Genomic DNA, 27,924 nt, shown 5'->3' with positions numbered 1-27,924 from the left:
TGCTCACTCCATTATGAGACACATGAGCCCAGTGTAATTTTACCATATAAAATATGCAACCAAGATGTGCAAACAGTTTTCCAGAACTTTTCTCAGGCAATGAAACAAAGTCCTTCCCTGGGCTATAATCAGAAAAGCTTCTAAGAAACTGACGTGTTCTTGCGTGTGATAAAAATCTTAACAAAGACAGCTTGCCCTGTAGAACCTCAGACTCGCTGTAACCAGTGATGGTTTGTTTCAGCGGTCCATGTTTCTGAGAGCCCCGCTACAAACTTTTCAGCAGCCTGCCACAGCCTTTCCAGCTGGGGATTAGATTAATTAGCAGTGATTACAACAAGCACACATTCGGAGAGAGGGAGTCAGCATCTGAGCTTGCAGCCAGAGTGCCTCGGAGCAATTATCATGCTGGTACCTACAGGAAAAGTGGGAGTGGGTCAGGTCAGAGCTTGGATAGGAACCCACCACTCAAGGACGAGCGGGTGAAGGAACAGCTGTTGGTGATTAAAGGTCTAACCTGAGAGATGCTAAGAAAACTCTCGCTGACCCTCTCTGTATACGTTCCTAATAGGCGGCTGTAATCCCTCTGGGTCGGACTGGGCTACCCTTGCTCACATTGAAATCCCAGGGAACAATTTGGGGGGATATGTGCTACTCAGCATGAGGAAGGGCGTTAGTACCTGGCTCTCTTCATCAGTATTAAGCAGCTGATTGGAAATAGCAGTTTGGCAATAGCAGTAACTATGCCCTAATCTACACTACAAAGTTAGGTCGAGGTAAAGCAGTTTCTGTCAAGGTAACTCTGCAAGCACCTACACTAACATGCCGCTCCCGGATGAGTGCCCACTAGCCCGATGTCATAACTGCACCTCTGCAAGAGGCGTAGCGCTTCGTTCAATGTAGTCAGGGTGACGCAGTGTCGGTATCGATGGCTGCCGCCTTTCAGAAGCTGCCCCGCTGCGCTTCCCACCCTGTCAGTTTTCTCGTGCAAGTGTTCTTGGTGAGGACATGCATCGCCAACGTGAGGAGCACCCCAGGGACATGCAAAAGCCATTTAATTATCACAGTGGCCATCTGTTGATTTAACCTTCATAGATTTAATTTTGTGGGGCAGACTTGCTCTTAGTTATAAAGAAGCAGTCTCTTCTACCTCACCCAGCGAAACATATTTTGTCAGAAGTCCTTTGAGAGCCTTGGATTGTGGGGGGTGTGCTGGCCAAATGCCAATTTGGGAAATCACATGATAGTAGTTGAAATTCCTCTCTAAAGTCAACTGGAGAAGACAGTCTTCACTTTTTGCCCTGAACTGCTGCAGAGACCTGCTCCGTGCTGTCAAACGGTTGCTGTGTTTCAGAGATGGTGGGTAAAACAGCTCTAGTTCATCAGGGTCGGATTGCCAGCTGCTCCGTGTTCATATTTGGAGCCCCATTTAAAAAAAAAAAAAGTTCAGCTCCCATATATGGCCCTCAGGTAACGGCACATTTTTCATTCGGAATGTGGGGTGGGTGGGTGCTTGGCTCTTGAAGAATCTGACTTGTATTATAGTGCCTAAATAGAAGCTCAGCCCATTTGAAAACAAGACCTACCTTCAAACAAAGGAAATACCATTGTGTTATGAGCTAGCGTTTTCCACAAGTGACATTATGAAAGATGACTTTGATGATTCCGGTCTCAAATGATATATTCTGCAAAGAACCATGGGGCAGATTCAGCTAGCATGCTTTTTTTTTGGGGGGGGGGGAGTGTTTTATGTTTGCTGTTTGATTCTGAGGACGCTTTAATCCTATTTAGCACACTGAAGTAGTCATACGATCTCCCTTAACCAACCTCAGTAATTAGTACTTTACAATGAATTTTCCTCAGTGCTGGGGGTGTTTTCATTGCCTTTGAAAATATGCTTTGACCTAACATCAAAAGAGAAAATGGGGAAACTGGAGATGGACATGCCGGTACCCCCATGGCTTTCTGGTGTGTTTCTCAGAAGCGTTCCAAGTCAAATTACAAGCTGTCGGAGTGAAATATTACAGAGAAGGATTTACCCACCCTTTGAAAAAAACCATTATTAATGGAGTAACATCCTGCTGGCATCTTACACCCCCGAACCTCAAGTATGACCTAAATTCACATTAACAACAACACTGGCCACACGATCACATTCATCTACAGCAACGTGGTTTAGTTACTGTTGCACAGGCATGTTTATTCAAGAGCAAAAGCCTTCTTCTGGTAGCTCATTTCTGTCTCGTTTGCAGGTCGGCAAGGCTCTCCCTGAACTGGGGTTGAGCTTCAGGAATGCGTCCTATTCTGACAGGCATGCCCGAGAAGTTTGGTGCACTTTAAACGTATAGGCTGGCAATAGCAAGGCGCTGCCTTTGTGTTCATTCCCATTTCTGACACTGACTAGGAGTTGGGCATTTCATGGTGGGACCTGCTGCCTCCCTGAATATTCCAGTCGCATTGTCAATGTAAAACTGTGCCTGGATTATGAGACACCCTTAGTAAAATGTGCTACAGTCTCCTATAATAATCACATCACATCATATATATAGTAGCCCAATGTCTGTGACTCTGTAACACTGAAACGCTGGCTGTTCCCTCTGGGCGGCGCTGTTGCCTCCTGCCATGGCGCTCAGCTGACTTCTGCGCCACTCAGCCGAGCCGCCGCATGGGAGCAAGCAGCGCAAGCAGCCGTTTGGGCTCTGCGATCCCCAGGCAGGAGGAGGAGGAGAAGAGAAAGAGAGAGTGAGAGGCAGGAGGAGGAGAAGAGAGAATGAGAGGCAGGAGGGGGAGAAGAGAAAGAGATGGAGAGAGAGACAGGAGATGGAGGAGAGCTGAGGGGAGGGGGAGGCAGTAGGAGGAGGGGAGAGAGAGAGAGATGGAGCGAGAGACCGGAGGCTCAGGAGAGAAGACCAAGATAGAAAGGGAATAGGACATGAAGGAGAGACCTGAAAATCCCGTTTTATGATGGGCTAATTGTCTAGTTGTGCAATAATGAGCAATTATCCCTTTGCACAGGGGCAGATTAGTAGTGCTCCTGAGGGGCAAAACTTCTCCCGAGAGCCAACTACTGAGGAATTGACTGCCTCCTGCCGCAGGGACAGCTTGGGAAGCACAGAATCCCCCTTCCCAGCCCTACCACTGATGGGAGCATGGCTGGAGAAAGGGACATGACTGGGGCTGTCTTATATCCCAGCCATCCCTGGTTGCCAGAGTGGTCTCTGAGGGCGTCTCCAGAGTCTGCTGGCGCTCAGCAAAACAGGGTGTGAATGCACTGCACACGAGCCGGCTGTGTCCTGCCTGCAGCAGCACACCTTTCGCCTGCAGTAGTGGGCGTCAAACTGCCATGCTGTACAGTCACACTCTGGCGTCACCCACGCGCTAACAGGCCACGGAGCTGAGCCCTAAGTCAGCGGGTGATATTTTACGTACAGGTTGGACCTTCCTGGTCCGGCACCCTCAGGACCTGACCGGTCCCAGATGCGGGAATTTGCCGGACCACGGGAGATCCCCTGATACCTGCCCCTCAGCCCACTGCTCCTCCCCACTGCCGGCTCCTTTGCCCTGGCCGGGCTGCCTGCTGGCCAGCCCCAGCCCTGCTGCCGGGTATCATGCTGCCCCAGCCTCAGGTTTGCTGCTGGGTAGCATGTGGCCCCGGCCCGGCTTCCCCTCCTGGGCTGCTGCAGATGCAGCCCTGGTCCCACTGCCAGGTAGCAGGCAGCCCCGATCATGCTCCACCGCCGCCCGGGCTGCTATGGCCCCACTGTCCCCAGACTCACCAGGCTCCCAGCTGCCCTGGGGCTCTCTCATCCAGGAACATCCGTGGTGATGCCGGACCACGGATGTTGCCGGATCAGAGAATCCTGCATTTAGGAGGCGCAACCTGTACTTCAAATTCCTCATATCGCTTCTATCCTGAAGCTCTGGAGAAACCTGCAAATTGTTCAAATACAGAGGAGTGGATAGAAATCCCAGAGCTAGTGTGTAGCCCCAAGTCACCTCCATACCCCAAAACACCCACCTCCCAGCTACGTAATAACTGCTCATTTTACCTCCCTCAAACCAGCCCCTTGCCAAAAGGCTTGGAATAGCATGGAAAGCATAAAATGTGGGCGGCCAGTCAATGATTGTGAGCTTTGCCCTCTCAAGCAGAGAGAGAGAGAGAGGGTGTGTGTGTGTGTGTGTGTAGGTGTGTGTGTGTAGGTGTGTGTGTGTGTGTGTGTGTGTGTGTGTGTGTGTGTGTGTGTGTGTGTGAAATAAAAACGCCTCGCCTCGCAAAACGCCTCGCAGAATTTTCCCCAATTCCAGCTCTTTGCCATTCCAGCCAGGTGTTTGTTTAAGCATTTCAATTGATCGTCCCGGCAGCAGAACCACATGAGGAGAGAGATGAGGTCTCCTCGAGAAGTGCGAAGTCTTACTCATGTGAGTAATGCTCCCTCAGCTCAACAGCTGCATTCCGATTAAACACTGTGACTGGTAACAAGGCCTTGTCAATGTTGTCAACTATTCTTCTAGATGAGGCTTACTCACATGCGTAAGGGCTGCTGGATCAGGCCCAACGTACATAAAAACTGGCTTATGTCTATTTTTAAAGCCAATTTCCTGTTAGCCTTGAATCATGAAAGGAGTGTTCTGCGTTTGCTCAGTCCTAGAATTACAACCTGTCCAGAAAGCAACTCACCAGCCATCATTTTGCTTTTAGGAACGGTTCATGGTCCTGTAGTGCCAGCATAAAGACTAAATCACCTCTTTTATTCAACAGGAAGAAAAATCCTTTTGGATCAGGGTTAAACTCCTGGGCAGGGCAGCCGGGGGATCGGCAGTTTGGATTCCTGCCCTCTCAGGCTGCATTGGAGATAAACCAGAGCAGTTCAGTTTACAAAGCAACTTTCACTTCCCAATAACTGTGCCGCAGAGCCCTGCTTTGCACCATAAGAACGGCCGTACTGGGTCAGACCAAAGGTCCATCTAGCCCGGTAGCCTGTCTGCCGACAGTGGCCAGCACCAGGTGCCCCAGAGAAGGTGGACCGAAGACAATGATCAGGCGATTTGTCTCCTGCCATCCCTCTCCAGCCTCGGACAAACAGAAGCCAAGGACACCATTTTATTCCCTGGCTAATAGCTTTTTATGGACCTAACCTCCATGAAATTATCTAACTTCTCTTTAAACTCTATTATAGTCCTACCCTTCACAGCCTCCTCTGGCAAGGAGTTCCACAGGTTGACTCCTCTGGCAAGGAGTTCCCAAGGGCACGCTTTAGAAGCCTGTTCTTACATACCCGGCCGTGACTATCGGGGCCACAGCAAGAGATTTTCCGGAAATACTATGCTGCTCCCATTCGGGCAAAAGTCTTTTTCCGAAAGACTTTTGCGCAAAAGGGCCAATGTAGACAGCACAGTACTGTTTTCCGCAAAAAAGCCCCGATCGCGAAAATGGCGATCGGGGCTTTTTTGCGGAAAAGCGCGTCTAGATTGGCCACGGACGCTTTTCCGGAAAAAGTACTTTTTCGGAAAAGCATCCTGCCAATCTAGATGCGCTTTTCCGAAAATGCTTTTAACGGAAAACTTTTCCGTTAAAAGCATTTCCGGAAAATCATGCCAGTGTAGACGTAGCCCTACTGTCATGAGCTGCCCAATCAGGAATTGCTAGGTACGGGCCCAATCCTCTTCCTATGGCACTGACGTTCCAGGGAGCAAGGCTGCGGTCCCCACTACATGTAATGTAGCAGCAGCAGGATGCACATGATGTGCAGTTGCTAAATGAAAGCTAATTATTAATTAGTTTCCCTAACAAGCAATAGGAAGAATGGGCAGATCATCTGCTGCAGCCTAACACCCAAGGCCAACTGGTGTGACTAAGAAGAAATTGGTCTCTGTAAGAGAGGAAAGCGACCAGAGTCAAAACTTAAAACACAATTTGGATCATTAATATGTGACCACTAATACAGACAAGTCTGAGTGGCACCTTCTCATCTTCATTAACAATGAATGCACCGGAGACAGAAACATCTGTGTGTTTGCACAAACACACTTTTTCCTGTAATGTTTGAACAGGAGATGATACAAATGAGCATACAATAAAAACTCCCTTACACTCCTGTGACAGTTTTTAATCTGGGTTTTTCTAAACCAGAGGGAAAGAAACATAAAATGGTTTGTGAACTGAATGTTATGGTTTGGCTCACACTCACAAACACTAGATAAGGAATAATCTTGTGGCACCTAAGGTATGTCTACACTTGAACCCTAGTTCGAACTAGGGATGCAAAGGTAGGCATTCAAAATAGTCAATGAAGCAGGGATTTAAAAAACGAGGAGTAATGTTAGTTCGAACAAAGGGGCTTGGTTTGAACTAACGCATCCCGGTACGCACTTTCACTTTCGAAACAGCTGTTGATCGGAGTAACGCGCTGGCGAGATTATGCTAATGAAGCATGGGATATTTAAATCCCCACTTCATTGACTATTTCGAATGCCTACATTTGCTTCCCTAGTTCGAACTAGGGTGTAAGTGTAGACATACCCTTAGGGAATGTCTAGACTACAGGCTTTTGTCGACAGAGGCTTTGTCCACAGATACTGTCGACAAAGCTTCTGTTGACAAAGAGCGTCTAGACGACATCCAGTTCTATTGACAAAGCAAGCCGCTTTGTCGACATGAGAGTGTAAACGCAAAGGACAGTGTAGATGCAATAACGCCTTCTGTCGACAGAACTCTGTCGACAGAAGGCATTATTCCTCGCAGAATGAGGTATACAGCCGTTGACAAAACTGCCGAGATCTGTTGACATTATGTCAACAGAACTCGGCGGTAGTGGAGACGCAGGTATAATTTTGTAGACAAAACCCCGTAGTCTAGACACACCCTTAGAGACTATCAAAAATACATAGGGTCATGAGCTTTCATGGATAAAACCCACTTCAGCAGACAACTTGGAGTGGAAATATCAGAATCCAAGATATATATAACAGCAAAAACAGTTACCTGTCAATTGTAGGACCTGAGTTAATGAAGCTAATTAAGTGGGCTGGATGTGTCCCATTAATAGCATTTGACGTGAAAATGCAAATGTCAAAGGTAGGGGATATTGTCTTTGTAGTGTATTAACTAGTTAATGTCTTTATTCAAGCCCAGGGTAACAGTGTCAAGTAGAGTTATAACATCACTAACACAATTTCCTTCTTCCTATTTAAATAAGGCTGGGATGTTGGCTTGGACTGAAATGCAGGGAGTACAAATCTTCAGCTGGAAGGAGTACTAACTAGCAAAGAGCGGGGGAGAACAGGCTGGTAAATATTCTAGTCTTGTAAGTCTTTGAGCCTTATTCTCTGTTGTTTATCACCACTTAAGCTGCCACACTGAGAGATGAGCTATTCTGGGTTCACATAAATGACAAAAAAAAAAAAAAGATTTGAGTTGAAATAGCAAGGACAATGTCAAAGGAAACTGTCTTGAGTCTCTAATTTATGTGACTGGCTTCCTTATCAAAGTAGGTGCCAGGCCCCAGTAAATCTGGCCCAGTCCATGCAGTGACTCTGGCAGCTGGTGTGAAATGCGAGGTTTGTGTCACGTTTGCCAGGACAGGAAGGACTCGAAGGGAGGAAATTAGTTTTGAAATAAGACGTAAGCTTCATTCAAGAAGGATGATTTCCTTGAAGGGGCTGTTTGCAACCATGACTTATCCTCAGACCATGGGAAGTGAGAGCAACGAGGGTGGGGGTCAAAGCCAGAGCTATCAATCAGACAGGGGGGGAAACGGTGGGAGGTTTAGGTTTTCAGCGACTTCCCCAGTAAGCGCTTGGGTTTGCAAAACTCAAACCTTAACCAGGAGTGGTTCAGAACCAGCCTTTCTATCCAACCCATCACTGAATAGGGAAGCTCAGACAAACGTTCTGGCTTTTGGTTCATCTCTACTACAGATTCATTCTTGTAAGGTAGAAAGAGATGCTCACATAGATGTAAGGCAATACTCTTCTGGGTAAAGGCATTTATTTTTCCAGCATGCACAAGCGATTTCTATTGAATTTCCTCTGGCACTGTGAGTCTCAGAGTCACTATACTGAGCCATGAGGCTGCTATTAAAAAAAAGACACCCCCTTCCAACCTATGATCTATCATTGTTCAGTTTTACCGATGGATTCTCTCTCTCAGGGTGTGTCTAAACTACATGGCTCCATCGATGGAGCCATGTAGATTAGGCTGATCGGCAAAGGGAAATGAAGCCGCGATTTAAATAATCGCGGCTTCATTTAAATTTAAATGGCTGCCGCGCTGAGCCGACAAACAGCTGATTAGCTGTTTGTCGGCTCAGCGGGTTAGTCTGGACACTCCTGCGCCAACCTGAAAGCCCTTTATCAACCTCCCTGTTATACCTCGTAGGATGAGGTTTACCGGGGAGGTCGATAAAGGGCTTTCATGTCGGCAGGGAAGCGTTCAGACGAGTGCGCTGAGCCGACAAACAGCTGATCAGCTGTTTGTCGGCTCAGCGCGTAGCCATTTAAATTTAAATGAAGCCGCGATTATTTATATCGCGGCTTCATTTCCCTTTGCCGAACAAACAAATCTACATGGCTCTGTCAACGGAGCAATGTAGTTTAGATGTACCCTCATAGTTAAAATAACATATTCAATAGTCAGAAGTTTAGCAGCTGAACATACAGCAGGTTGGCAGGATGAGGATTGTAGAAAGGCGAAACTGGGAAGAAAAGTTACAAATTTGATACTTCTGGGAAGTTACTTTTTTGTCATTTGCCTGTCTTGGCTTGTCTTCAAAACTACAGGCTGTGTGGTACAGCTACTGTCTTGTGTCCTGTGTTTGTACAGCATCGACCCTTGTGGCCACTGGAATATGCATAGTAACAGGATAATACTGTAATAGTTATGAGACTGTGGAGAGGAGACAGGGGGAGGGTGTTGGGTACACATCTAGCGGAGAATTAAAAAGAAAGACCTGCATTTAATTCTTTCCTGGCAGCCAGGAGAAATATAAAGAAGGACGCACAGACAGGCAGATTTCTCCGGCTTTGAAAAGCGACTCTCTTTCTGAACCACTGACAAGCAGATTTTTAAAAAAAGTACATTTATACACCAAAGAAAAGGGAGGAGGCTTTTGAAGTCCTCCTAATTAACAGACTCCGTCCCAAGTCACTGCAGTTCAGCTGCGACACAAAAGTTTGACAGAGATGCATGGAACCACAACAACTTGCCTAGACAGTAAGACACTGTAAACAAAATCAGCCACTTTGGAAACACACTGGGCAAGGGGTTTGCAGTTGGGAGGCCGAATCTTTTGCACTCACTAATAAATTTAATTTAGAGAATCTTTTGTGGGTCCTTTTTAAAGGTTGTTTGTTGATTAAAGCAGCAAACAACAAACTTTTCCTTAATTTATGCTTCTTTTAGCATTTCGAGCTGGGAGGGTGCTTTTTGTAAAAGTTAATGAGGCAGAATAGCTTCCTTATGGGAAAGATATTTTCTCACCAAATTAAAACCTGTATTGGAAAAAAAAAATAACGAGATGAAGGTGGCTTTTCTCTGAGAAGTTAAATAAATCTCAGAGCAGGAAACTTCTCCCACACTTGGAACTGTCCTTATCGGAGGAGATCTGAGAACAGCAGCTTCACAAGATGTTCTATTTTTTGAATTTTACGTTCCTTCTTTTCATTCATACGGTAATAGCGCATTGTTAGCTGAAAACATACAAACAGATCGCAGGAGGGCCAGAGCAGGGTGTTACCATGAGCTCTGAGTGAGACACTGCTCTTGGGGTAGCCTCCTGCCACACCTCTGCACACCCACTACATTAGGGGGTTCTAGCCCTAGTAGCTGAATTTCTCACCCGTGCCCCCCCCTCAGCCAGGGATGTGGGTAGCCCACGAAAGGGAGTAAGAGGGTACATTGTGCCCCATAAGACCCCTGCATGGGTGCTTAAAGCAGCTGGTGACCAAGCCCCATGTTAATAATCTTTCAGCATTAAAGCATTACTGCTGTTTTAAGCTTGGCATTTTTGCACTAGTGCAGAGCTGCAGGCTTAGGGGCATTCTGGTCAGACATCGTCCTTATTATGTATCCCGTGGTAGTGTTCAAAGTAAGGATGTGAACGGGTAATGGTTAACTGTTGCCCGGGAGCCGCCCTCAGTCCTCAGCAGGTGGAGGGCTGCTCCAACTCTGTGGGGGTGGCTGAGTCAGCTTCCCCCCTCCAGTTCTGCCTCCTCCCCCACCCTGCGAGGGCAGTTATTCTGCTGGAAAACAGTTTAGTTTAAAAAAACAACAAGAGTATGTCTACACACCAAAGTTATTTCGAAATCACTTTCCTAGCATCTACACAAGCCAAGTGCTATTTCGAAATTAATTAAACCTCATTCCACGAGGAATAGCGCCAATTTCGAAATTGCTATTTCGAAATAAGCGCTGTGTAGACGCTTATTTTGAAATAGGGGGCCTCCAGTCTTTCCCAGGGTGCCCTGCTGGCTGTTCTGGACACAAGGTAACTTCTGACCTGATGCCCTGCTGGAACCAGTTCCGGCTGGCCTTAAATGCGATTCAGCATCCAATCCGTGTGAACGCGCTATTTCAAAATAGCAAAACGCTATTTCCAAATGCATTTTGTGTGTAGACGTGTTATTTCGAAAGAAGGTATTTCAAAATAACTATTTCGAAATTAGATATTTCAAAATAACGCTGTAATGTAGACATACCCCAACTGACCAACCCTTATGGCAAGGCTAGGCTGGAGCTCCTTCCACACTGAACCAAGTGGAAAACAAGAGCACATGGAATCTTCCACTCTAACCCTTTCGTCCCTCACCCCTGCCCTGCAGCGCCCTCCGTGCAACCACAGAGGCTATGTCTAGACTGCAGGCTTCTTTTGAAAGAGGCTCTTTCGAAAGCATCTTTCGAAAGAGCCTCTTTCGAAAGATCGCGTCTAGACTGCAGGCGGATCTTTCGAAAGAGCAATCCGCTTTTTCGAAAGAGAGCACCCAGCGAGTCTGGATGCTCTCTTTTGAAGAAGCCCTATTTACATTGAAGAACACCTTCTTTCGAAAGAGGAACTTTCGAAAGAAGGCGTTCTTCCTCGTGAAACGAGGTTTACCGCCATCAAAAGAAAAGCCGCGTTCTTTCGAAATAATTTCGAAAGAACGCGGCTTGAGTCTGGATGCAGGGGAAGTTTTTTCAGGAAAAGGCTACTTTTCCCGAAAAAAACCCTGAGTCTGGACACGGCCAGAGAGAGTAGCAGCAGTCGGCTTAACCCACCAAGACACTGCCCTCCTCCTACACCTGCCAGCAGGCTGAGCCACTGCAATGCAGCCCATTCCAAGTCACATCCGTGACAGCTGCCCCGGTGCCAGGACTGGTCCGCCCACACTGTTAATAGAATGGAGAAGAGGGGAGCTATTTTTATACCTTTTCTACAAGATCCTCTTTTAAAAACAATGCTGTCCCCTTTCAAGCAGAACCAGCTGGATTTTATCCAGTGCTCTCTCCTGAGTCCTGGTCATGGGAAATATGTACCAAGCATCGACAAGGACGCTACAGCCAACAGACTGCCGCTCCCAGTGAAACCCAACACGACAGGAATGAGAGAGAGAACTCAACGGACATCAAAGAGTAAACAGCATGGGAAATTCCCGTGGATGGGAAGGGCTGATTAAAAATCAACTCCTGCAAGCCAACAGAACTCTGGATAGCTGATCTGGGAAGCAATGTACAAAGCACGTTAGAGAGTGATAAACTGGGTGTGAGAATGACTAAACACCCCCTTTTGGTGCATGAAAAGATATCAAAAGGATACTAGCACCAACGGGGGAACAGCTGCCGCTATGGAGAGGCATGCAAGAGGATAGCAGCTGTGTGGTGGTGGTGGTGGGGGGGGACCGGAACTGAGAGAGCATCACAGAGATGGAGGGTGTTGATGGAGAGAGGTAGTAAAGGGAGAAGACAGAATCTCAGAGCACGCACCAAAGGAACGAAGTGAACCAGAAGCTGTGACTTATTGAAAAGCATTAGCAGGGAGATCTGAGCATGTGGGAGAAAGAGGCAAGCCCTGAGCGAGGCTAATGAAACCAGCTGATGCGAGAAGTAGGTAGGTGCCGGGACAGGTAACCTAAGAGCCGAGGACAGATGAGCTGGGAGAAAATATTGTAGGGAGATGAGTGAACGAGGTCTGGAAGCACACAGGGAAATGGAAGGGAAGCACGGTCATTGGTTTTCCTTCTAGAAGTCCAGCGAACGCTCATAAAGAGGAGCCCAATATTCGAGGGACCACGGAACTGACCTGGCCATGAAACAGTCTCCTGGGCTTCTCTGGAGTGAGACAATGATTTCACTGTGCTGTGGGGACAGTAAAGTATTTCCCTGTCTGCAAGGCTGATGAGGTGAGGCAGCTCTGTCCATATTGAGGTGGTCCTCTTATTTATCTACAGGTTGAACCTCTTTAGTCCGGCACCCTCGGGAACTAACCGGTGCCAAACCAGAGAATGTGCCGAACCATGGGAGGTCAATGTTGTCTAGCAGCATTACCAACACTTGTGCTGCTTACTGGGCTCTTAGAAGACATTAGGGGGTAAATTAGAGCAAAAAATCAGCACAGAACCCTGAGAGCCAGGACTGGTGGCTGTAAACAACTTTATGGGACCACTGGAAATTTGGCCACACCCATGAAAAGCGTACAGCCAGCTAAGTAAAATCATGCAGGACCACTGATGTTGCCTGTAGTTCGCTTCTATCTGATCATTCTCTCTGCCCCCTGTGTTATGTGCAAATGCACAATACAATCGGAAAGAGAGAAGAGCCAACATAAAGCCCAGAAGTGTGGAACTACAAGTCCATGGGTTGCTTTCTTTATCCTAAATGAAAATGGGCCTGATCTTGAAAAATTTGGAGGACCTATAGGGCCTGATACATGCCTCCGAAATCCAATCAGAGGCCCGGGTGCCCAGCAGGTTGGAAGAATATTTAGGTCTAAAATCCCTTTCTAATTAGCGATAGCAGAAGTCTGAACTAGACTAGAATGCAGTAGACCAGTACTTTGCCTTGGCTAACTGGGTGGCCTTGCAAACAAAGGACCGGAGTATGATTGTCAGTGAGTCATAGCTTGAGTTTAATCTCGCTGCTTATTTTTAACTACTTTCTGCAGACTCAAAGATGTTCATTGCTGCATATGCGCTCGCTCACCCATTCTCTGAATCTCTGAAAACAATGATTCAATAAGAAATTGATACAAGTAACACTGCTTTTGTGAGGGTGCTTATTATTATTATTTTTCTTAAAAAAAAAAAAAAAAAAAGGAAGAAGAGTCCTCCAGGCTAACTCTTTGCTTCACGTTGACTCTAATTTTGCTGGCTTTTCTTAAATGATGAGAAATAAGTACATTTCAACGCAGTTCAGGAAGATTTAGCTACACGCATCCTCACCTCCCCCTGGAGAGAGGACTCCGAGCTACAACCACAAATGTATTGTAATGAATTCTGAAACTACACCAACTCTTACTGATATTGGTACAAAATCAAAACCTTAACCAGATTCTTCAAGATTTGGGAGCCTTTTGGCCAAAAAATGACACAACCTTTGGCTGAATTTGTAGGTTCCTGTGCAGTCTGTGAAATTTGGTGGTTGTGGTGTGAATTTGGGGTTCAAACCCAAATTGAAAAGCACAAATTGAAGTGGGCATAAGGGTCAAATACAGAACATCTGAACCCTTGTGAATTGATACTGCTGAATTACACACAAATCTATTCCTACCCGGCTGGAATTGAGAATTAGTTGTGTAACCTTTCAGTTGCCTTTAGTCCTAAGGGTGGTGTGGTGCCAGGAATAGAGATACAAGACGGAAGACATCCCGCATGTGCAGTGCACCAAACATGGCACCCAGAGCTTCTGAGTCCTAGCCTAGTTCCAACCCAGATTCCACTGTGCGGTGCAGGGAAGTTACTTACTTTGTGTTTGACTCTGGGGCTATAAAAGTGGGAGCATGAGGAGAACTGGACAAATTGGACAAAACGTTTTTGATGGAAAATGGGTTTCCTAGTTCTTACCTGTGGTTTGCAGAGGGACTGTGAGATTGGTAAGTTAATGTCTGGAAAGTGCTATGAGGCGGTAGAGCACTAGCAGCTAGCTAGATGAGTGCAAAGGCCCAGAGCCTAAGAAGGTATTCAGGCCCCTGACTACCTCATTGAAAAGAGAATTAGGCACCTAAATACCTTTGCGGATCTGGGTTTGGGTGTTATTGTCTGCCTGGTTTGGAAACAGATACTTATGTGAAAATGTGTCTTCTAACTAGTGAAGGAAGGCTCTGAGATAAGCTGCCCTAGAAGTACGGCACATCCTGGGTGCACATAGTTGCACACCACTTTTGACTAGTTTAATAAGCCAATGGATGTCACTGTTCCTCCACAGAAACAGCACTAGAACAGAATGAAAAGCAATTAGGCCGTTAAAACGTAAGTGCTCACAAGACGGTTCTTTTTGGCTTTGGTTTGGTGCCACCTTTAGCCAAAACAGGGTGTGAATTGTGTGTACAAAGGAAGCCCCTTTCTTCACCTGTAGAAATGTGACGGATACACTAATATTAGCAAGCGATAAGGTCAGGCTAAGAGCTATGCGCAAGAAAAAGGTGAGGCCGATAGCCAGGGCTGACAGCTAGAGAGTGGAGGCAACCTACAAGAGCTATAATTAAGGTCAAGGCCAGTTCAAGGAAGGCCTCCAAAACTATTTGTGGAACCCCATCTCCTCCTAGAAGGCTCAACATTCATGGTGTGAAATTCCATGAATTCTATTCCTCCCCTAACCATCTGTCCTAGGCGGCAATATTTTTCCAATTAACATTGGGAAATATTCAGATACCCAAAAAGGCTGACATTCAGGCCGTCCAAGACATGTTTTTATGTCAATGTCACATCTCTAATATACACACACCTTCCGAAATGTTTACAGGACTGGAACCATCTGAACAATCCAGCATGTGAGGGGGAAAACACAGACACAGGGTAACATTTTTGGAAAAAAGTGTCTGTGTCATTCAGGAGCCTGAGTCTCCTTTCCCAAAGCACCTACATCTCATTGATTTTTCAACTCCAAAGTGACTTGGGCACTTTTGAAAATGGGACTGAAGCGCCTCAGCCATGTAGCTTTTGAAAAACATGTCACCCAGAATTGAATCATTCTTGTGTCTCAAGTTCCCTTTATTCTAGACTTTTCCAAACTTGTTCTTGCCACCTCTTTCACCACGTCTCTGATCACTCCATCTAGGACCTCTGAGCCGCCGCTTAATTTGTTGCAGCTGTATTATTGAAGAGGATTGTCTCCCGGTGCAACTAAATACACTCCGAAAAGTGTGAAACGAGGCCCCCGAGAGGCTATTTTAGTGATAGCCAGTAACACAGCTGCTACAGTTCGGTTGCCACTTCGATTCTACTAGCTTTCTTGGGATCTACAAAAGAAACGGCGTGTTCACTCTCCCTCCCATGAAACACAGAACCACAAGCCGGTGCTGATGGCTTTCCCCATAGAAAAGGTTTGCAGTTGATTCCCACTGATTCAGTGAGTGGTTTGCACTGATGGAGAAATACAGCTACCCGGTCACAGGATGAAAGAAAACGTGCCGCATCGTTCTTATACGGATACATAAGGCTGCTACATTCTCCTCCTTCAAATCACTCAAGACAAATTCAGCGCTCAGCCTACAGCTATGCCTCTCCCTAGGCCCCCATCTGCCTTTGGATTGGGACAACCACTTAAATGAGCAATAGACCACGTACTGTTCCAACATATCCCACTTATGAAGATTTCACTGTATCTGGATGAATATACCTATGTCAATGTCTGAGCATTGGCATCTCTTGACTAATCACGAGTGTCATTCCATGCACGTGCAGTGTGTCCATCAAGCCAAGAGAAGCTCAGTGCAAAGAGATGACAGAAGACAGAACTAGAAACACGGGAATTGCCAAACTGGGTCAGAGCAGAGGGTCCATCTTGCCCAGTTGCCTTTGTCCAACTGTAGCCAGTCCAAGCTGCTTCAAATGAAAGCATGAGAAACCTCATGTTGGGTAATTATGGAAAACTTGTCCACATTCCTTCCTAAGCCCCATCAGCTACTGTTTGATTTGTGCCATGGAAACCAAAGGCCTCTAAATACATTTTTGAGCCTCTCTGCTGTAGCTGTGGATAGTCTCATTATCTAGAGGAATATCCAGGCCTTTTTGTAACCCCGCTAAGCTCTTCCCTTGGGTATTGTGTGGCAGGGAGTTCCACAGACTTATACATTCTGCAAAACAGCATTTCCTCTTCCCTGTTTGTCACTTGTTGCCTTTCCATGTCGCTAAACCCACCAAATACAATCTTGTGTTCACCTGAAACACGGCTTGTAAGAAAGTCGGCAAGAATGTGCTAAACCCTTCTCTATTTAAGAAAGACATAGAGCAAGTGCTTACACTTAACGACGTTGATTTCCAAGGAACTTAAGTGCTTCCCTGAATAGGGCTGTTTTCCTGAATCAAGGGATGTCCTCTCGGGGGGCAGGGGGTGGGGAGGGACTATGTGGATGGGTAAATAGAAGAATCTGCCTCCATTTCTCAGTAGCATTCATTATTTTGTACAGCTTCCCCATATCTCCTCTAAGCAGGGGGACAAGAAATTGGGCTCAGAGCTGTTTTCTTGTACAAATCAATTTGATTTTTAACTAAGGTATTCAAACTGCGAGCGCTTTGGAGAGATACCCTCTGTTACTATACGCCTGTACCAACACCTAGTACAATGGGGCCCCAACCTCATTAGGGCTGCCTGACCGAAATACAAATAAACACTAAAACCAGACGACAGGTTAGTATGTTCAAGTACACTATGCGCTCTTGGCTCTTTCCGTTTAAACTGTAAGTTTAATGAGCATGCTTTTCCTTTCAGCCCCTTTCTGCCAGCATCGCAGCCTGTGCTACAAACCATCTAAGTCGTGCCTGATTCAAGAGCCATGAAGTAAAAGGCAGTTCCTCTGCTGTAATTTGCAGTTAAGTGTAGCTTCCCCAGCACGGAAGTGAGCTCACAATTCTTTGCACTGATACAGCACTGTCCAGCCCAGGATCTTAATGCTTTTGACAGAGACGGGCACATTTTATAAGTGTTCCAATTTCACCGATGGAGAAACTGAGACACAGAAGCGGAATCGTGACAAATAAGGAATACGCAACCCCCTAGGACTCTTCTAAAATCAATAATCAGATGAGAAGGAATCATTTAGCAACCACAGTGGAGGAGAGAAGGAGTGTGAAAGGAGTTAGCTGCAAAGTGGAAAATCTAGGGCAATTCACTGATTCAAACTTGGGAACAACTGTGAATAGAGTACAGGCAATGCCAGGCAAGTGCTTTAAATGGACTTGGTGTGCCAGCAACCCATTGTTTACAGTCACTGAATCTGCTCTCTGGCAGTCATCCATACCTGGGGCATTTATCACAATGCTGATGAAACTGACTCTCTTGTACTCTTATTAGATTCCCTTGAAATCTTCTTGTCTCCACTCAGGAAAAGGCGGAGCCTCTTTAACCTATGAATCCTGCTGGTGACTCCAGTTGCATTAAGCAGGAACCAGCTCTTTGGTAAGCTTTGTGCTGCACACTGAGTCACCATGTACAGCTACAGTCCCTGCGGCTTTGTCTATATTGCCAGTTGGACAACAAAACTCTTGTCATTCACAAGCGCGTAAGAAGCCCCCCTCAAAAGACGAAAGTTTGGCTGCGGCGAGTGCTGGAGCGTAAGCAGCTCGCTGATGCAAAACCCGTGCCTGGGCGGTGGTAGCGTTTTGTCGGCAAAAGTCACAACAGCGTTTATACGGCCCGACTTTTAAAAAGCTGGGTAGTGTAGTAAGATAAAGGCCTAAAACATAAGCCAATGTAGCACAGGCCTGGTCTGAAGCCTAGTTAACAATAGACAAAATATGGCTAACATAAAGCAAAGCTAAGCTGTAAGCAAGAGGCAGGCCTCTGCTGATAGAAATTGGCACAAACAGGGCTGAGAGTGCAAAACACTAATGGGTAATAGGTTCAGGTGCAGAACAATAATAGGTACCGGTCATAAGCTGAAATCACATGGTACCACCAGCTCATTAAAAAAGACCTTGGTACCCACTCCTCACAGATACAGACCCAGGTTCAGGAAAGGGTCTAAAATGACAGCATGATGGATACAGATGATCTAATCAAACCATGAGGGACAGGGTGGTATCTACATAGCATCAGAGGGTGGCAACCTGATACATCAGCTGTGAGGTGTGACTTGTTTGTACCTGTATATAAGGTGGTGTCTTGCGGGGGAAGTCTTTGTATGACTTAGGGGGCAGTGGAAATTTCCCACTGATTGAGTCATTCCATGGTGGCAAGTACATGTGCATAGTGGTTCAGTAGAGTCTACTGATGAGTGCTTTTTTTGTGACGGTACTGCCCGGAACGACGTACTGTCACCTATTTTCCCAGCCCACAGAAAGGGAATGGGAATTCCCCTGCGCATACCGGAACCTGTTTTCCTGGGGCGGCTCAGCTCGTGCTCGGGATGCGCAGCATTTTTTTTTCCTGCTCCCAACGTGGTGCTGTGGCTCTTAAAGGGGCCACGGCTGCATTTCAGCCCACTGCGCGGTTTTTTTTTTTTGCTCAATAAGTTTGCCCCGGAGTACCAGCACCTGTTTTCTTACCAAAAAAGCACTGCTGACAACTATGACTGTACTTCGCTTAACAATAAACCTGGCCTGGCACCTTCGAACCTTATCTGGTTTGTGGTCTATGGGGGCCCACTCAGGGTCTGCTGTGGTCATTGGGCTAACATCACTGAGAACACAAACAAGCAGCCTTCTGGTTATCGTCATCGATGGAGCCAGAGACCTGTGAGGACACCGCGGCAGTAAATCCTCCCAACTACAGGTAGTATAGACAAATTTTGCTTGCTTTAGCCACTTTCCTAGGCGACAAAGCCATGGCACAGTACGACGCGGTGACTCTACCTGCCCTATGTGAAACCCAGCCTTTTAGAAAGCAGTATGTCAACTTCTTCTGAAATTAGCGGAAGGGAGCCGCTCTTCCAAATCACAAAATAGGCTCCTTTTATATTTGGGACAAAGCTTCTGCTTCTTATACAGCCTCATCACTCCTAGCAGGAGAAGCATAAAAATAAACCCCAGCCACACATGGCTTTTATTGTTACCCCGCGTGAATCTGCCCTCAGTCAGAGCACTGCATCTCCACTGGCTTCCCCGGCATTGAAGGCTTTGAGTGCGGAATCTGGCCAGCCAGCTCTGTGGACTCCCATGCTGCACCGATTGTACTTTGCAGAACACACACTTGGGCCTGCGCCTACTCCTGCGGTAGCCGACAGGACGTCAGTAAACAAGGATTGGCTCCCTTCTCCCTGCAACTGCTTTTACAGGAACTGTTCAGGATGTGAGTGAGAATGGTTTTCTTGGGCTCTCCCTGGACACCAGTGGAAAACAGCTGGTCCCTCCCTGTGAGTACCATGCAACTACGTTTCATTATGTAGTTTCTGTTGTGCAACTCTCCTTCCTCTGTTTGTCTGTGCGTGTGCTACTGGGAGGGGTTAGTTCAGAACAGCCATGGGGCTATGTGGGTGTACAGAGCTGTCAAGTCTAACTCATGTGGAAGAGACTCCTTGCTCTAGAATTAATCTCCAGGAACTTTTAGAAGTTTCATCATCATGGGATGAAGGGTTTTGCCGATTGTTTTTCAACAAGCCTTTTGAAATGTCACTTCTATCATATCTCCCTTGTTCCAACTATCACAGGGGGACAGACCTAGCTGAGGGAGACCTTTCCAATAAGTTCTTTCTGTTGCATGAGCTGCACCGAAGACTGTTAGCTGGGCCATGCTAGCACACAGTGAAGCGCTAGTTCATTTCAGCCACTAATACATGCGCAACAAATTACATTCGTTTGGAAATGAGGCAGGGGAGAAAAATCACCAGAGGAACAATTTTTCACTTTGCAAGTAAATGGTGAAAATGAACCAATCGGATCTGCATATGGTAAAGAAGAATTTAGATCAAGATTTTCAGATAAAAGTGTGATTGATACCCATAAATCAGGCCTGCACAACTCGGAAAGCGGCGAGGCCCATATTACTCCAAAGAAAACAGCTGCAAGCCCCAAGTAGGGTTGCCAGATGCTCTCCCAAAAAATACCGAACACATGGGCTAAAGATTTTTCTCGAGCAAAAAAAACCAAAACCCCACGCATGTCAGGCATACAAACCCCCCCCCCCCCCCGCACCGTCCAGGTTCAACACGCAACCACAGGTTTTGTTGAAAGCTCAAGACTTTGTTGCATAAATTCGCACACAAGGGAAATACTCACAGTCACACGCAAAGAGAAGAAATATCTCACAGTGCAAAATTTGTTCCCTCTGATACAAGTTATAATATCAACAGGGCGTAGATTTTACCAGCTGGTGAGCTGTGACAAGCTCCAACAGCGTCCACCCCCGTGCTGCACGGGGAGCGCAGTGTTCTGATAGTGGTCTGCGCCGCATAAGCGGCCGCCCAGCTGAGCAGCGTGCAGGGGGGCCGAGTCCTGGGATGGGAGCCAGAAGCGGGGGTGGGACCGGACGCGGGCGAAGGGCAAGACCAGAGTGTGTGTGTGTCCCTAACGTCAGGGGGAGAGGCTCCGGTACAAGACAGTGCTACGTTCAAAAGGGGAGTAGAGGAGAGCAGAAGAGAGGAAGGAGGAAATATTATTTCCAAAAGCCGTTGTGGGCCGCACATTGAGCTCCTTTGGGCCACATGCATCCTGCGGGCTGTATGTTGTGCAGGCCTGCCATAAATGAAGCCTGATACTTAAATACCCCAAATGATTTTACATTATGTTATAAAATCCTCATCAGATCTAAGAATAAACTGAATGACAGAAGCATTTTGAAATCATTCCAGTCTACACACAGACACCGTAGAAAGAACAATGGAGTAGATAAAGAAACAAACCAATCCAGCTACCATGGGGTGAGTTTGGCATCAACGTCTGCTCAGTCTTGTGGCCCAGGGGAGCTGTGACTTGCTGGGCTGTCTGGCTTCAAGATCCATTTCTGACTGCTCCCCACTTAGCTCACCACATCATCTAGGTTTCAGCAATTTACACAAGGTCATGCTTGAAAGAACCACACTCCCCTCCCCAACAACCTCAAGGACATCCATAAGAACAGGAAACGGCAGAGGGTCAGGATGAAATCCACAGAAGTCCCAGCACAGAGTATGTTCTACAGTGCAAATGAACATTTCAGTAGACTCCTTCCCCAAAAGAACAGGAACAACGGGCCCAGGGACTTGAAAAAAACAAACTCAACAATACTCTGGCAGAAAATTGCCTTCTCCAGACACTCAAGAGAGGAGGGAAATAGTGAAAGTAGGCATGAAATGCTCTAAAATAGACCTTTCCTGCTTGGATTTCCCATAGAAATGAAGCTATGCAACACCCGTGTGCCTCCTAATAGAAACAGACCCTAGCCTAGATCATGAGACAATCTCTCACTGCCCCCTCGGCCCACCTCTGCCACCTGCAAATACTGCACACGCGCCCAGGAGTTACTCACAGACCTCGGTTCCGCTGTCCAACAGGTCAGGATCTTCAGAACTGGGTGCGGGTTTGAGTGCATAGCGAGCTGGATGAGGAGCCCGTATGCCACTAACATGAGCCTTGAGCATTAAGGCTGTAGTTTGAGACAAAGAGGCGAACCCGGGCTCAAGAGGAGAATCCCAGAGGGAGGCAGACAGAGCGAGTGTTGCTCACACCTTGACAGGCAGAGACACTAACAAGGACAAAGCTCCCTTTCCTAACAACCTACAGCTGCTGGCTTGCTACATACCTGCTCTGTAGTAATTGCCATAGCTGCAGGCACGGAGGCGATGACGGCACTGGAGCAAAAGAGGGAAGAATGACTAAAAAGGAGAGGGGAAAATACAGGGCATTTCTACAGGATGATGCTCTCCTTCGTTTTTACCTTTTTCAGATGTTGCTTTTGCTACTTAAAAAACCCTCCCCCATTCAGGCCTGGTCTACACTAAGACCTTAGACTGAAATATCCCCCCTCCCGGTTGGATATGTAAATGGTGAATCTGCATTATCAAGCCCATTATTCCAAAATAAGGGGCTGCAGAATTCGAACTCTGTACTCCCACTTTTCAGGAGGAATAATGCTAATTCCGAATTTGTAAGTCCAAAACGTTACTGTGGATGTGCTGGTGCTGCTAATTTGAAGTGATTGGCCTCTGGGAGGCCTCTGGCAGCTCCCCGGGGCTCTGAGTCCGAGGTAGCGCGTCCACATTAACAGAGCCTGCCCTGGACTAATTTCGATCCTTCCCCGTAGTGAGGACACGGAACTTTGAATTTGTTACATCGGGCGTCCATAAGTCGAATTTAGTAAATTGGAAATAATTTCCGAGCGTAGACATGGCTTCAGTCACTCTGACCTCCACGGCCTGGATATCGTCTTTTACAGACAGACAAGATGCTGCATGGGGAAATGACGACCAAGGTTTACCAAAAACAGGAACCTAAAATGAGGCTCCCCAATCCCTGTTTAAGCTGCCTAACTAAGTGCCTGATTATCAAAAGTGCTGCCCATCCAACAGATCCCGCCGACTTTGGGGGGAGCTGCTGGGTGGCGAGCAGTTTTGAAAATCCGCCCCCTCCCACTTCATAGCCTCACTTTAGATTCCTATTTTGGAACAGCTTGGTGGCAGGGAGCTGCCCAAAGCCACACGCCAAATCAGCAGCAGAGTAGGAAACAGAAGGTAAGCTATTGACTGTCAGTTGCCTTCCCTCGACAACATTCCTGTTTCACTTGCATTGTACGTTTCCTGAATTCATTAAGCTCACTGAGGCAAGGGGATGCATCTTTCCTCTACACTAGCAACAAGAGGCCATCCCTACGCACCGTTTAATTAACCAGGTGCCTAAATCTTCTTAAATCAAACCACTTTCTCTCAAGCACAGAGATCAATGCTGTGGTGCCTTCCTTTGATCTCCGTGGCACACGGGCGACTTCCTACTGGGCTGCCTTCAGAGCCTGGCTGCGATACCTAAATTCTCCAGACATCATTAAAAAGGCATCACCATAAAACAGGAGCCAGCAGCTGCAAGCGAGGCACTGCTAATCCACAGCTAGAACACACATCTGCCCACAGGACAGCGGTAAGGAGAGCCGGGAGGGAACCGTAAGGCTCATGCTAGGGAAAAAGGGAATGTTTTTAATTGCATTTGGCTGCTGGTGCCAATCCGCCCATTAACCAAGCTCATCCCTCCTTGTATATAAAGGGCATCTGTGTTGCTGCCACAGCTGAAAACAAACACGCTTACACCCTGGATTCAATCCCTCTGGGGGGTGCCAACTACTGCCCTGCTAGTCGAGAAAATGTATTTCAGAGCCAGGGGGCTGGCTGGCTTTGCCCTCCTTGCCTAGTGATAGCCTCCAAGCCTTTTCCAGAGCATCTGCCAAAGTTGGAGGAGCAGCCTCCATTCACGAACATGAAAGACAGACCATTCCCCTGAGCAACACTTTCTTCAGTGCCGGTGAAACGATGAGACACGTCAAGGCAGAGGCCATGGGGGGTTAATTCAAACCTTGCGCATCCTGCAGAGACCTTGTGGACAACACAGCCATGTGGGAGTGACACTGACTACTGAGGTCCTTTAAAGTCTGGGCGGGGGCAGGCTCAGACACAGGACCTAGCTCCAGAGCGGCTGGCTGCAATGAGCAGAGAAGGTGATGTTTAGAGAAGGCCCGTGGGTAGCGGGCAGTATTCTGAATAGCGCTTAGCACTGATCCCCGGGAAAGGAATAGTAACGCTCTCCTTTGGGTTCCAGGGGCGCAGAGGTGGGCCAACGCTGAGCGTTTTTTGCAAATGTGGCCCTCTGATGTTTATTGAGTTAATTAAACCCTTAATTTCAAATATGTCTGAAAACACAGTTGTCAAACAAGTGGCCATGACAAACCGAATGATGCAGTTACAAATGCAGAGCGGCTCGTCAATCACATGGCACGATGAAAGACCCGGAGATGCAGATCATGGTTCCAAGGAACCAAATAAATGCTCAGCTCTCAACAAGTGAAGTAACTGCAGCAGTGCACTCTAACGAGAGAGGAAAGTCAGCAGGCATTTGAATGGTCATATAACCTCCTTTTATTGCCATGTAAAATGGATGGGCCGGGCCCTCAACGTTTTGACCTACCAATTATCTTGTACGTTGGGAACATGGGCGGGTCCCAATTCAAAGAATTTTACATGGCAATAAAATGAGCATATAATCCCTTTAAAGGCTGTGGATTCTTCTGAGAGTATGACACCTCCACGGATAAAGGGCTCCCGTGGGTTTGTACAGCACCTAACACCGGGAGGGTCTCGATCTTATCTTTGGGTGAAACCGCAAGACCAATTAATAAGATAACAACACAGACCAGCAGTTTTCAAACATTTTTTCTTGCGACCCCCTTTGAAGAAAATTGTTGATGCCCGTGACACAGCAGGCTATGGGATGGGGCTGGGGATGAGGTGTTTAGGGAGCAGGAGGGGTTTCTGGGTTGAGAGGGGCTAAGGGCTGGAACAGAGGATTGCTGGGGAGCAAGCTTACCTCCAGGTCAGTGACACAGTGGGATACTGAGGCAGGCTTCCTGCATATCCTGGCACAGGGGACCACAATGAACCCTGCAAGTGGCCAACAGCAGCTCCAGCTCACCCCTGCCCCAAGCTCTGGCTTCACATTCCCATTGGCTGGTTCCTGGTTTGTTACCAGGCATTGCTGCGCACAAATGGGTAGAGCTCCTTTTGGGCTTGGCTTTATGTTTTTGGCTTGTTTATCTTGTGAAGAGTTGGCCAGGAAACTGCCTTTACACCCCCACTGGTCCCCCTCCAGCAAGGCAACCCATTGCCTGATTTTCCAACACGCTGTACTTTGAAAATCACTGACTGAAATAAATGGAGATTGCCTATCTCCTAGAACTGGAAGAGACCTTGAAAGGTCATCAAATCCAGCCCCCTGCCTTCACAACAGGACCAAGAACCATCCACCATCCCCTGACAGATTTTTGCCTCAGAATCCCTAAGTGGCCTACTCAAGGATTGAACTCAACCTGGGGTTTACCACACCAATGCTCATACCACTGAGCTATTCCTCCCCTTACAAGCATCTTTTGAAACAACGTGGTTGAGCGAGTGCTCCACAGTTTAGCCATGCTCTAGCCTGTAAACACCAGACTGGCAGGCTGTGAGGATGAACTTCTAGTTCAGTATGTTACATCTTACTTGAAACACTTTTATAGTCTTGCAATGTGCATGCAGGAGGATCACGGACAGTTATACATACTATATTGCTGGGGATCTGGAGAGGGTCAGCTATTTGATCGGCTCAAACACTGGCCAATATTTCTCTATCAACCCGTATACAGCTACCAAATGACGCTGAACTACCCTGAAAACATCCCATACACCTATGTTTTCATTCCACTTCCATTAAAACAGCAACACCTTCAGTGTAAATCAAAGTGTTGCCTGGGGATTAGCAGCCCGCCAGGTTTAACAGATCTGGGGCTGGCAGCTTCTCTCAGCAAGTCATTAATCCCTCTCCTCTCCAAAATGCCTTTCACCTTGATCACTGGCCTTGCTGATCTTCAAGGCGTCACTGTGAAAACTGATTATCCTTGCGGGTTTCACAGTGACTGATTATTTTTGAGGATTTCAGACTCAAAGCTCGAGGTGGGGGGACTGAAAGCACACGCTTTTGATCTAGAGAAACTCCAGCCTTCTGGGAAAGGGGATTTCAGGGAGTGAAGGACTATTTAAAGAACACGTAGGACAACCCTATGCTTCTAAGAGACTCCCTCGCTCCCGCAGTTATCTAGGGTGCTGCACATAAACAGAGCGAATTCCCCCACCTCTGCCCCGGTCACACGTGGGCACCGCTGCTTTACTGTAACAAAAATTAATGTTATAACCTTCTCCTGTGCCAGACTGGAGAGTCGGAGCCTGATCCTTCCAAACCTCACCCATGTGAATAGTCTTGGCTTCCCCCAAAGCCCTAGAGCCCTGAGTGTGCCATGAACGTATCCGCTTTTACTGTGACCCCATGGGACTGTGAGCAGTTTAAGGCTGATCCATCAAGGTCCCCCACAGGGGCCAAGGTGAGAAGATAATTGGTTAAACGCTGGATCAATTTAGCCAGGGGGGTGCTGCTCCTTTGCTGGGAACAGCTAAAAGAGAAAAGAGGGGGATGCAGAGGGTTGGCAGGAGGGGACAGAGAAGCCCAGAATATCAACATGGTGAGATCTTGCGTCCTGAGCTTGGGGAGATGGGAAAAGCCTTATGCTGTGGGGGAGAAACACTTGTAGAGCACACAGTACATAAAACACCCAGAGTTGAATCTACGCAGGAGGGCGTGAGGACTGTTTGCAGCAAGGACTCCAGGATCAGGTTAGCCTCCTCCGTGACACCCCACTTCAGGAAAATACTTAAGAACGGTGCTTAACATGAAGCTTGCTCTTAAGTTATGTGCACATGCTTAACTTAATGTATGATCTGAAGTCCAGTTTAATGGCAGGGGACATAAGCATGTGCTTAAAGTTAAGTAAGTGCTTAAGTGCTTTCCTGAGCAGGGATGTTCCTGCTCCACCAAGGCCTTCTTAAAAGCACGAACCAGAGCTGGGAGCAGTCCTGTCTGCATGGCTTGCAGTGTAGGAATCTGTTCAGCAAACATGGTTTGGCAGCTCCGCAAACCATAACCAGCCGGAAAAGCAAATCTGCCCATCTACAGGAAAATCAGATGCTTGCTCAGAGGGGCTTGGGCGGAATAGAGAGCAGAGCTCTAATCCTGGATCCAGCAGAGCCAAAAATGTGCTCTGAAGCTGTTGAGAACACAATTGCAATTTCTCCCTTGAGAGCCAGTCCCTTGGTTGGGTAGATTGGGCACTGAATTTAATCTTAGGGGAGGCAGCACCATAGGGACAGCTTATTCAGCATTCTTGAGTAGAAATGCTACTCAGTAGTCGGGTTAGATACGCATGCGGGTTCTATTGCAAGCCTATACTTATGGGTATCGCAGCTACTGACATACGTAGCTGCTATCTCCTCCTGCAATGCTCTCCTCCGCATCTCTCTGCATGCTAGGGCCGGGCAAGTTGTACACTGCAGAGAGAAAGTTACATGTACTTTGTTGCCTTGTTTAATCCGCAACGGTGGGAGGTCTCTGAATTCACCCTCTCCCTGAAGATTTGTGTAGAAACCAAAGTCTCCCCAAACCACAGCTTAGCACTTCCACACATACTGGTTAGTTAATGAAAATTCTGAGCAAACTCACAGAGTCTCCTAAGGAGGAAGCCACAGAAGAAATTGGAGATCATGTGCTATCTGTGCAGGTTGGATAGAGTGGGACCATGAAAACAGAGCAAAGACTCAATCAGCCACCATGTATAAAGAAGTATTTCCCCATGAATGAACAAAGTTCCTTCTAAGAACTAAACATGCTAAGAGGGGGGTAATTGGCTAATCATGTAGTCAATACAATGTGTATCGACTACGTGTTTTGTCAATAAGGGAAGGCGCTCAGTCCTGGCTCACGCTGGGTCTGGGACCTACCCCCGCTGCGGCTTTGCAGTTTAAATGTAATAGGAGCTGGGCGTGCAGGCTCCTACTACATTCAAACTGCAAGAGCCGCAGCAAGGGTAGGTCCCAGGCCCAGCGTGAGCCGGGACTGAGCAGTCCCAGCTCGTGCTGGCTCCGGGACCACTGCAGCTCTGCATTTTAAATGTAGGAGTTCCACAGGTTGACTGTGCGCTGCATGAAGAAAAAACTTCTTTTGTTTTAAACCTGCTACCTATTAATTTCATTCATTTAATTTCTCTCTGCCTTTTCATTCTTCTCCTGACGCATTGTGCTCCTTCTAACTCAGGGGCATTCACAT

General features: G+C 47.2%; 1 protein-coding gene across 5 annotated transcripts in view; it reads right to left on the bottom strand.

Moving 5' to 3' along the window:
* Positions 1–27,924, bottom strand: part of SHROOM3 (shroom family member 3) — a 240,827-nt gene that overhangs the window by 89,176 nt on the left and 123,727 nt on the right. Inside the window, exon 1 of one of the 5 annotated variants that reach the window (XM_075929434.1) lies at positions 21,570–27,481. The exons of 3 other annotated variants lie outside the window; for them this stretch is intronic. In XM_075929434.1, coding sequence (XP_075785549.1) covers positions 21,570–21,664 — 95 coding nt within the window. In that variant the 5' untranslated portion in view covers positions 21,665–27,481. Of the gene's footprint in view, positions 1–20,337; positions 21,534–21,569; positions 27,482–27,924 lie in introns of those variants that run through there. One more of the 5 variants, XM_075929436.1, reaches the window with a different exon arrangement.

Source organism: Pelodiscus sinensis, chromosome 5 (assembly GCF_049634645.1).
Source record: "Pelodiscus sinensis isolate JC-2024 chromosome 5, ASM4963464v1, whole genome shotgun sequence".
NCBI classification, from domain to species: domain Eukaryota; kingdom Metazoa; phylum Chordata; order Testudines; family Trionychidae; genus Pelodiscus; species Pelodiscus sinensis.
Note: the sequence above shows the minus strand (reverse complement) of the source record. Positions and strands in the feature narration are given on the sequence as shown.